The 12,088-nt window shown below is 38.0% G+C and overlaps 1 protein-coding gene across 1 annotated transcript; it reads right to left on the bottom strand.

Annotated features, from left to right (window-relative positions):
* Window positions 1-6,691: 6,691 nt before the first annotated feature.
* Window positions 6,692-9,585, bottom strand: LOC140951598 (uncharacterized). Its single transcript, XM_073400885.1, has 2 exons — window positions 8,138-9,585; window positions 6,692-7,684 (listed from the first exon to the last, which is right to left on the bottom strand). Exons 1-2 carry the CDS (start codon window positions 9,435-9,437, stop codon window positions 7,485-7,487), a joined length of 1,500 nt encoding a protein of 499 aa, XP_073256986.1. The 5' UTR covers window positions 9,438-9,585; the 3' UTR covers window positions 6,692-7,484.
* Window positions 9,586-12,088: the final 2,503 nt, after the last annotated feature.

The following is a 12,088-nucleotide window of genomic DNA, read 5'->3' as shown; positions in this document are numbered from 1 at the left end:
GAGACTGAACCAGTCCAAAGTCAATAATTTAAAAAAGCGATACTACAACGCAGTTGTTTTCAGTATTATGCAAAATAAAAATTGATAATTTTCGTAAATTTTAAGTTTAAAAGGTCGGAGGAATTCCGTTATAAGAGACGTTGGAAGAAAGAGTAACTTATGCGTAAGGACTTCTTAATGTATGAATTAAGTAATTAAAATACTGAATCCTATGTATCCACGTTTACGAGACTGAAATAAAGGGTGGAGATATTTGCAGCATACGGGTTTAGCTGTTGTATTTGCCCGTTGGAGTTTTTCATTGTTTCTAACCGTATAATATAAATACTCCAACAGGCAAATGAATTCACCCTTAACTGCACTGAAGGAAATATGATTTACGTTTAGCAAGTAGTTAGGTAGTTAAAATCAGAGAGAATTCGCTGAAATATGAATATTTATTTAGTACTTCTTACTTATCTAGAAATAAAAAGGTAATGGACATACTTTGGTTTCCGCTTCCTCTTTGTTCTGGTGTTTTTCCTGGTTTTTGTGCGCCCGGCCCCACGACTACCGTGACCATAATTTCATGTCACACCCTTGGAACACCCTTTATAAGTGACACTAGCGTCAGGAAAGTCTGGTTCTCATAGAGCGCAGGATCGTCTCAATCGCACCAGTCGTCTTAAAAAGTGTTTAAGCGATCTAGACGATCACACGGGGACAGCTAATGACATGAGGAACAATCCGTTCGACTGGGGCAATCGCGGTCGCTTGGATAGAAGTGAAATATGTAAGTAGGCTAATTTCCATATGATACTATACCCGTGATTAAACAAATCGAACGCTCGCTACACTGTCGTCTGATTTTTTTTAACGAAAAAATGTTGCAGTCCCGCCCGGTGACGGAGAAGGCGAGCGTTTATACGTCGAAGAGGAAACAATAATGCGGGTGTGGAACGGACGTTTTTTTTTTGAAAATTCGAGAACACAGCAGAGAATAAAGTCGTTTTCCTCAGCAACTGGTGCTAAGGCGTGGAATTGTATTCCTCTTAATATTCGTTCATTACGAAAACATAAACTTGAGGCAGCAATCCGGCATCTAGCCTGAGAATTTGTGGTTTCCCCCACAAATGACGTCTGAGAAACTATTGCAGGAATTCCATACCGATGACGCGTCATTACCTAATTGGTTGAAACAAATTTCCCACGCGGCGCGACCAATCAGAAGCACTACCCAGATCTGGGTAGTGACGCGTCATCAGTATGGAATTTCTGCGCTCGTTTCTCAGATGTCATTTGTGGGGGAAACCAGTGGTAGCGTCGCCAAGTGTCGGGTGTTTTCTCAGGCTAGCAATTCATCGACAACCTTTACATATTCTATTGTTTGATGATGCTAATATTGACACACTATAATCTCTAGATTTTAACAGCTTTGAAGTCCGTGTTATCTCATTTCGTTTAATATTAAATTATATATTTTTTACTTTTTTCTCTTTCAACCTTAATTCTGTTAACTTGTATGTATCTGATTGTATGTAAATAATATTTAGCAATTAATAAATGAGGCTGAGTAGGATATGAAGAATTAAGCAGATCGAGAAGGCCCCGCCGGTAATCCAGGTTTCACTATATTTGAGTGTTATATTGGTCTTGATGACAATTTAAAACTATGGTAGTAGTGAATAGTAGAACTTAGTAATAAAATGTAGAAACCAACGCTTTTTAAAAGAGAGAAGGGCTGGGCGAGTAAATTGTACTGCTTTTTAGCTTTTCCAAATCGTGTTGCGGAATTCTTTTAACCCCGCTCCGCTGGTTCAAACAAATCAAGAGGACTGTATCTTTCGATGTAACAACACGATTTAATCCAATCCAACAATCTACTGCGATGTACAATTCTCACATATTCAACGTTCGTAACACAACGATCAACGTAACTAAACGATCAACGATCAACTAAAACGTTCGTGGTTTTTCTACTATCCTTGCGTAAGGCAGTATTTCTACATTAATCACATGTACAGTAAAAGTTCCCATTGTAATGCATCTAAATTAAGTGTCTATTACAAAATCGCACGTTCTTTCACCTTATTAAGCCTAAGAAAATGCATGCAGTTACATCATTTTATATCGTAAATATACTCGGACTTTGTCTACATTATTGTGAAATCTAATGTCACGAAATCTAACTTCTTTGCGCTACAAATGTCAATTTCCAATTAATATTTAATCACAAAATAATAAAGTTAAGCATCACCTCTTTCTTTCCCAACAAATCGTTGTTTGCAGATGATATTCGGTTTGTATGGCTCGTGGTCTGGATGCTTTTTCTATGGGTTACCAGCTTAATCATAACCATAGCTTTTTGACCAATCAGAACAAGCGTACTATCTCAGTTATTTCAATAATATCACCATATACCAATATACCTCACACATAGCAATTTCTCCTTTAATCGCTAAGATTTTATCATCAAAAATACAATATTTCGAGAGTCCGTTGTGTGTTCTCAACAGTTACTGGTGTTATGGTCTTAACTACCTACCCCAGCACGACTTATAACACATTCAAGTTACAATTTATAACCTATTCAACTTACGATTTAACAAAGCGAAAATTTAAAGTGAAGGTAACGCAAAACCGGCGGCTGAGGTCTTAACAGGACTGCCTCAAAGGGTGGGCGAGAGACCAGCAGCAACGCAGGCAGCCATACAAGCTCCCTGGGCAGCATTACACGCCAGGATAGCGGCGGGAACTCCAACTCCTCCGGTGGAAACCCCTGCTACTCCACCACCGGCAGAGACACAGGCCACCCACACAGTATTACATCCAGTTTGACAGATTGCATAAGCCAATGGACCGGACTGTGCAGTGCTGAACAGGGTGAACAAGATGAAGATCTTGGTAAAAGCATTCATCTTTAGTCCTTTGAAGAGTATTTCTCACCTTTGGAGGAAAGAAGAAGCGATTTTAAAATATGCTTCTACTGTTATACGGTAACTGAACTTTGTGGCGTTCTGAGGCCACGTAGCCTGGGCAGCCGCGGTTGTTTTGTTATGGTTCGTTTTCTTGTTTGACCCCTGTTCAGTTATCGCACGGATTTGTCCATAACTTTGTGAACCAAAAGCGAAAGACACATCAAAACACCGCCTGCTACGCAAGATAAAACGAAATTGATATGGGATTAGCCTGCGAGTAGGCTCACTAATGCTAATGGACAAAATCTATTGTTCTAGCATTAGGTTCGTCCAGCATGAAAAGTTCGACTTACAGTAGTTGACCGTGGCCTGATGAGATCAAGGAGTAAAGGATACATGCATGAGAGGCGGCCAGCTGACTTCAATCAACAGTTGTAAATAAGTGACGGAGTTTAGGGTTAGCCCTTCTCCGAGAGACTCAATGGGGCGGTAGCTTTGACGGTTGACGGTTGGAGGTTGTCTTTGACATTCACTTTTAAATTTTCGAAATATTTTCAGATATAATCAGGTTGTAAGGTCTTGTAATGTCTAAAGAATATGTTTTTGAGAACATGGGAACTGAGTTTTCCAGATTAGAGATTCTTCAGGAGCCCGAAGTCCGTGAAGATCAACTGAAATAATGAAATTTGAGATACCTTAAAACTTTTTTGAGGGTAACATTAATTCAGCATTTTCGACGGTTGCCAATGATCCAAAAAACTTTTGAATGCAGCGGTCCATTCAAAGCGTAAATAAGACCGACTCGGGATCCTTCCCTCTTGCCGGACTTCTCTGTAAATTTAAATTCCAATTTTAGGAGCCGTTGTGGTATTTTCTTTCGGTGTAGCTCTTGCCCTTGCTAGTCAGTCAATGTGCTATTGATCCACTATTACTGTTCTAATAGAAGTGACTAGTTTTTTTTGTTTAAATAGGTAATCGGATGATATTCAGGCTAGGTTAATAGGAGAATTTTGTCCAGAAATACCGTTGCAACCCCCAGTTCTTAGTAAGCTTAGGAAAAGTCACGTTAATTTGCCTTTATAGTTATCTCCGCGCACTTTCTACTTACAGTTCAAACATTGAACTTCACATTCGCCGAACCTTAGCTGAAACCAGCCTCTATATTCCTTTCGTTATATACGATACGATTATATAACATCTTCTACGAACACTGCTTGCCCACTTTAATAATTGTTTGACATTTGTCAAAACAGCCATTCAAAATTACTTTAATTTTGTTACAGCGACACCTTCTTTTCGTTTCGCCTTGCCGGCCGAGAAACGAAAATAGAGCCTGATCTCTGGTTAAGATCGACAGTCCATTCATTCGTCGAACTTTAAATGTGCCTAATTTTCTATTAAAATGCATAAATTTGTGCCCACCACTGGCTTTTTCGTCATTTTATTTTGATAAAAATTTTGTATACAAAACAATGAACACACACGCACAAAAGAAACTAGTTTAAAGTTAGCCACAAGATTTCTCTTCTTAGTGGGGAATAACTTCTTTAACTAACCGCGGTGTTCAGTGAAGCAAAATTCGTTTCATGTCCTAAATATGTACAGACGTTTGTTGTTTACACCACTTACGAATATGAAAGAGTCGGCAAATGGACTTGATTATATCAGAGTGATTTAATTTGGTTTTGGAACGTCCATTTAAGGTTATCTCAGCACATGTAAACAAAGTTCGACGTTTGAAATGCGAAATGATTTACTTTTACCAAGAACACGAATTGAAGGCAACCAAATATATAGTTTTGGTCGACCCTACAAAACAATTGTAGGATTAGAACCTAGCTACCGTTATGTATCTAGAATGAATGGCCATAAATGTGCTTACCTTGAACTAAAGACAACCAAATCGTATTTAATAGCTCACAGAAAATACGTGTATAGATGTCTTACCAATACAAAGATCCTTCTTTGGAGCTTCGCCAGTAATTCAACGAATACAGACGAATGCTGGAACGGGTTTCCGAGAAAAACAGACCAGTTTACTCACGCGTGTGATTGGTCGTCCGTTGCTCCGATTGGATGTTCACACAGACGTCGTGAGGTAAGCTGACCAATCCTGTCAAAGACAGTTTTCTTGGAATAGGGTCCTTTCGATATTTTTGACCGCGCACTCCTGAGAACTAGGTAGTCGCATGTAAGCGAGGCTTAGAGGACACAAGATGGCTGACTCTGCTGCAGGCAGTTTTCACTGTAAACCGGTTCCTTGGTTAAAAGAATACTTAAAACAAAGGGGCATTCAAAGCTCAGGAAAACGTAAGGTTGAACTGGTAGAACTTTGTGAGAAAAGTGAGGAGATGAAAGTCCCAAAAATTGCTGAAGAGGAAGCACCAGTCGATCCAAGAGTTTCTATGAAAGAGCAACTGAAAACCGATGAGGGAGATCTCGCAAATCCGTTGGATAACGAAAACCGTGTTTTTTCCCAATGGACCAAAAACTTTACTGACGTACCGGACTTTAGATTCCCCGATCTTTTTAATTACCTGGTGGGTAAAGATCCCGTATACAACAGCGAAAGCCTAAAAAGTTACAAATCTTTATTGGGGTACAAATTATTTTTTGATGGACATGTGGAAGAACTTTGGTATCATCCACCTCAACCCAATAGTAATTACAGTTATTTTAAGTTTGCTGTAAAGCCAACTGAAAAATCCAAGACTGATGATGGTTCAGCAACATACAGAGGGTTTTTCATTTTAAAGAAGGATGGAAGTGTCAATTCAGCCTACTGCTTATGCAAAGGAGGGTATGTATATTCTTCTTTTGATTTCTGAAGCCTGTCTATGTGCTTGATATTCCATAAACATACGTTTGAGAATCAAAACGTTTGGTCTTTTCGGTTGTTTTTCTCTGTGACAGGTTTTGTTTTATTCAGATTCGAAGGTTTATATTTTCCTTGTAGCAGTTGTAACATGAGTAAAAAGTAGATGCCTCCTGAATTGAAGATCTAAATCAATGGATGCATTATTTTAAGTCTCAAACCTTCTGGATCACTTATGACTTCAGCACTAAGTATTAAAACAGTGGTTCAAAGTCAGAATCTGTGAGCCTAGTAACTGAACTTATTGGCTACTTTACAGTCTATCAGTGTGAACAATGTGAGATACATATTTGTCATATTGGTCCTCCTTTAAACAGGGCAGATGGAGGTTGCCGGCACATAGCTGCAGCATTGTTTGATCTAGAAGCAAATGTGACATTCAATGATCTCCAATCATGTACATCAGGACAGTGCATGTGGAAAAAGAGAGGAAAGAGAAATGAGGGAAGTTTGCCCATTCAGGACCTTCAAACGAGTGGTAGTTACGGTGTGACATTGAAAGACCCAATTCACCCAAGAGATTTTAATCCAATTTGTATTCCCTATAATGTGACTGAACTGGAACAAGATTTTAAAGCTGGGTTGCTGGAAACATGTCCTAGCTCTTCAGCTCTGCCTTTTTTATCTTCAACTAAAGGACCCAGGCATACAGAGGAAGAAGTCAGAGCTTTCATCAGCAGTGATGTTAATGTCTGTAAAGAAGAAAGTGTTCAAAGTGTACATGTATATTCAATGAATGATTACGCCAAAGTGTTTGTTTCTGTTAATACTGAGAAAGTGATGCCTACAGTTTCTAAAGAACTTGCAGTTGAATTCCTCGAGTCTATTCCATTTAATGAAGAGCAAGCAGAAATGATCAACAAGAAAACTGTCTATCAATCCCAGTCTCAATTTTGGTTTGATCAAAGGGCAGGAAGAATTACAGCTTCCTCATTTTACACTGTGTGCCACCTTAGAGAGAGCACAGACAGAAGAAACACTATTAAACATCTCATGAATTACTGTCCAATTGCTGAAGATGCCATGCCACGACAGTTGACATGGGGGCATGAAAAAGAAAAGCGAGCACTTAGTCTTTACATAAAAAAACAGAACAAAAATCATGAAAAGTTGTCAATAGAAAAAAGTGGACTCATTGTAAACACATTATGGCCCTTCTTAGGAGCCAGTCCTGATGGTATAAGGATTTGTGCTTGCTGCCAAAAGAAGTTAATTGAAGTTAAAAGCATGTATGCAAAAAGAAATCTCCCTCCACATGTTGCAGCTGAGGAGAACCTCATGCTTGTGGATGGCAAGTATGAAATTAAAAAAGAAACCAAATGGAACTACTAAATCCAGGGACTGATGGGGATAACAGGGATTCATCGCTGTGATCTAGTTATATATACCCTCAAAGGAATATTGATTGTAAACGTTAAGTTTGATAGTGATTTGTGGAATGAAATGCTCCAAAAGCTGAGAAACTTCTTCGTGGAGTATATAGTTCAGGAACTATTCCACCATGACATACTTAAGTCATTATAGAGTGACTGCCGTTAGATGCTGATTGTAAAAGTGAAGGTGCTTAAAATTAATAGTGTTTTTTGTCTGTGCTGGATTAGATACCACATAATTTTATTGATCTGTCTCTGGATACGTTTAATACATGTTTCATTTACCATTTACATACACTAAGTAGGTCTGCTTTTCTGCTCTCTGGACAAATGCGTCAGTCATTTGGCCAGTGGTGGTAGCAAATTACACAGAGCAGCACAAACACTTAGAATATTGTCTGCAGTGGGTAGCATTTGAAGAAGGAAGTTCCCTTGTAGAATTCTAAAGTCCTTAAGACGTCCAATAGCACGTTCAACGTGGATCCGAACACTTTCAATGGTACGGGTAGATTTTACTGCCTTTTTTGAAAGTTGCTTTCCTGTGTAAGAGGAGAAAAAAGGATTTTGAATGAAGTAAATGCCAATTCAAAAGGTACTGATAGTAAAGTACTTGCTTTTTTGGAAACCTTTTTTCCAAACAAAACCTGTACTAAATTATTGGATGGGTGGAAGTGGCAAACCACTGCCTCACACCAGCTCTTTCTGAATTTTCTGGATCCACCCCTGCTATGTAGACATGTTTGGAAGTTAGTAGAGACTACCTTTATCTTTGAGCAGTTCAACTTAACCCTATAATATAAAAAATATTCCTAAGAAACTTCTTCTGTTTAGTTAGAAAGATCCTTTTTACAAGCAACAAGTAATGGATGCTGTTATATCTGTTTTTTTTTTTGGTTTTTTTTTTTTTTACTTTGTCCAGGGAGACCTTCTCTTTTATCTTAGCATACCCTCTTCCACCCCTACCCCATTAGCTCCCTTTATTGGAAAGGTACCTTTGCAAAGTGGTGGGATATTAAGTGCAACTTTCTTTCTTGTAAGCAGATCTCTTATGTTGAACCCCTTGTCGGCCATAACAGAATCCCCCTCTTCAAGTTTGTCCAGTAGACCACTTCTTTCTGTGATGTATCTGTCACTGACATTTCCAGTCCATAGTTTAGAAACAAAGGAGAAGTAACCTGTTGGAGTGATTCCCACCAGTGCTTTCATGGTATTGTGCTGTTTATAGTTACTCCATGTAGCTCTCTGGGCACTAGGGGATGTTGGCTTTTGCAAAAATATCTCTGTGCAATCTATTATTATTCGAGTGCTTGGAAATTTGTTAAAAGAACTTGGCAACTTTTTCTTAATTTCTTCCTTACAAGGCCATTTAAGAAGAATGTCACGAAAAACTGTAGATAAAAAGCAAATCCACGTTGTGAAAACTTTGCTAACTGATCCTTCTGATACTCCAAAGATATCTGTAAGATGTCTGCTTAAAAGCCCAAGTCTGAGTCTCACCAAAGTTAAGATAAATTCCTCCATAATGGTCAATAATCTTTGCTTTCCAGGCTTTTTTTTACTTGAATCTTTTTGATAGCTTACTTTTTTTTCTTTGTTTTTGTCCCAATACTTAAGTTTTTCTGCAAACGGCTTGAGCAAATTAAATATCATCATAAAGCAAGCAAGGCTAGGTATACCCGTAAAAAATTTGACAGACTCGTCATCTTTCAAAACATCATCCACAAAGAGCTCTCTTTTCAATTGTTTTTTGTTTGATAACTTTGATTTAAGTTCGGCGTTCTCTTGTTTTAAAGCGTCAATTTTACTGGTTAAAACCTCTAGATCTTCGTAAGGAAAGTCCGTTTGAGTTCCTTTGTCGTTAGGAAGAAGGTGGCAATAATTGTGATCTAAAAGGGCTGCATCGTCGCTTAAGAAACAAATGTCTTTGTCTTCCTCGGTAAGGCTTCTCTTTTGAGGTTCAGGACATTTTTCATCAACAGCACGTCTCTTTCTGTCCTCCAGTCTCTTTTCACGGGAAGAAACACGACATTGGTGGGTCGAGGGATTAAAATATTTCGGTAATTCACCTGGAATAACTTCTTTTCTTCCGCAAAGCGACTTTTTGATGGATGAAGCCTCGAAGTGTGCGCTGCAAATCCGAGGGTTTTTTTGATTTTGGAATTCGGGATCACAACGTCTACAGAAGTTTTTCCATAGCCTTCTAAAATGCCCTGAAGGAAAACAGAAAAAGGATAGATCCGGACGATTCCTTGAACTGTTCGAGCAGTTTGCTACCGAACAAAAATTCACCATGACTTTTGCAAAACTTGGAGCATTTCAACTTACAGTGAAGACAGTGAATGCATTTCTATTTTTTTATTTTCCCAGCTGTCCTCTAAGCCTCGTTTACATGCAAGTACCTAGTTCTCAGGAGCGCGCGTCCAATAATTTCGAAAGGACCCTATTGCAAGTTCAGGGCGGAAAAACGTAATGAGCATGCGTGAACTTTTTCGCCCAGATCCCCTGGCCGGGTTTGAAAAAATGGCGGGATTTCAAATATTTTATTGCCTAAAAATAAAATGTTTCCACTCATAATCTGGAAAGAACAGGCAATTTGTCTTCAAAAGTTGCAAGCTGTGGTTATAACCTTGTCGTTACTTAATTTTCTCGAAGAATACCTCATAGTAAAGCGGACTTTATCGACATTTATTTCCTTGCGTTGTACTGGAAATGTGCATGCGTAGGTCCGATTTTTTTCGAGATGCATTCACAAAATGTGTTCATATAAGGAAGTTCCTGGATATATAAGGTCCGGAGCTCCACTGTGGACACAAAAACAACATATCTTTGGACAGTGATTTGCCCAAAAAAAATAACGCTTGCCCACAATGTGTTTGAAGTCACTGAACTTTGTCGCACTCGAGCTGATATTTTAAAACCCTCGCTCGATCGGACCTCGTAGTTTCGCAGATCACTAAAATATAAACAAAATCTTCAATGTAGAAGTTATTACGTTGATATGTGGGCATAAAAAAGGTCAATCTTTATCTAGTAAAATCTTCCCAAAAATCGGTTTCAAAGCAACAAAAGGTTTTTAAACTTGCTCGTTTCGCGCAGATATATAAATTTTGCTTTGTGTTGTCAAGTTGAACACGCATTAAACATCTGCCAAAAACCTATGCGTGAGTAGGATTTCCTTCAAACAAAGTTAAAGTTACATTATTTTAAAAACTTCCTGCTGACAATGAAGAAATGAATTTTCTGTGCGAAAACAACCTACCTAAAGATCTTAAAAGCAAAAGATCAGTTGCAACTTGGCAGCCAAGCCATGATTCACCATTTAGCTATTTTCAATAAGCTTAACTGGTCCATGCGAGGGTCTTCGTTTAAGAAAATTAAACTCAGCCGATCATTAGAAAATACAGAAAATTGCACATAAGGGTTTGTTTTTTTTCGCCTCAGTCAAATCAAGCTGCAGCAATTGTTTACGGGAAAAGAGTCAATTGTTTTGAAGTCACTGCCGGCAGCTGTCGTTCTCTACTTCACAGCGAGTGAAAAGGACAATTTGCGTACAGAAAGTTATTCTTATAAAGAACAGAAACTTTCACAGTGCACTGGAGAACAAAACTATGTAATGAAAAATGAAAAAAACTCTGACTATTATTACTTGAGCAACAGAAAAATGATCTTGAGTAAGTTTGCTGGCCTTCTATTTCCGAGAAAGTTTAATAAGCGCACAAGTTTGTTCACTCTGATGCGTTAAAACAGCAATATGATTCTTTGACTGAAGACAAAGATAAAGCTGGTTCTGCAAAGGTAATAAATCTGGGCATGTAAAAAAAGTAACCGTAACTACTAATAACAGAATACAAGCGGGTTTTAATTCAACCCGGCGAAATCAACTCATAAATTAATCGGATGCACAATCAGAAAAATACTCGCCTCTTAAGAAATGTTTAAAACCTTTTATTCCACTTCAGACTGACGGAATGATCCGTTTTTCCTTTAGCATTGGTTGTTCTGAATCCAAAGTAATTTTTAAGCGACGAAAAAAAAGCAAACATTTCAAATAAAAATGCTTTACAGGGAGCAAACGTTCGCACCTCGTGCATTTCACTCAGAACTCCAGCAACAAACAAACTCAGTCAACACACAGAAAAACCCGCCTTGAGCCTGCGATAAGGGATGCGCAGAAGCTTGCGCAGAACGTTTTTCCGCCCTGAATATTGCAAGTCGTTGCTAATCTCGTACCCAGATCTTACTCTTTCTACACTATGTTCTTTCTTGTGGTCTTTGTTGTCCAAACGAGCGAACGAGTAAGTCAGGAGCGAGTATGCATGACACATTTTCGATTTGGCTTCGTTTTGAAACAACATTTAAACTTAAGACCCACCTTTTTCGGACAGGTTCGACTAGGAGTTTGATTGCATTTGGACCCTTTTTTAAGCTAATCTTATGTGATTTTATTATATTATACTATATTTTTATTTTTATTAACTGATTAATTAATTAATTAATTAATTAAGTTTTATTCGATTGTATTTTACATTTTACATCGTATATATCATTTTAGAATAGATTTTTGCGTGAATTATTGCAAAGTAGCTCAATGTGCTCCTGATCATTTTAAGGTAAATAGCGCTATACAAGTATGTGAATTATTATTATTGTTGTTATTATTATTATTATTATTATGGAATTATTAATTTATATAATGAGTTTATTGTAAATGTAAATAAATCATCCTAGTTGTTTTATCCTTTCCCCTTTTGTTTGCTTTTGTTTCCTTATTTTATCTGGTGTTGCAGTCTTCTGTTAAGCAGCTAATGGAGATTATTCTGATTCATTCAAAATATTTCTCCGTTTCTGAATGGCTCAAATCTCCCGGCTACAGGTAATTTTTCATAACCAGCTAGCATTGACCAAATTTGGAAGACGATTGTGATATTCAGTAAAATGACATT

This window comes from Porites lutea, chromosome 11 (assembly GCF_958299795.1).
Source record: "Porites lutea chromosome 11, jaPorLute2.1, whole genome shotgun sequence".
In the NCBI taxonomy this organism is placed as follows: domain Eukaryota; kingdom Metazoa; phylum Cnidaria; class Anthozoa; order Scleractinia; family Poritidae; genus Porites; species Porites lutea.
The sequence above is the reverse complement of the archived record's forward strand: the minus strand, read 5'-3'. Positions and strand labels throughout refer to the sequence as shown.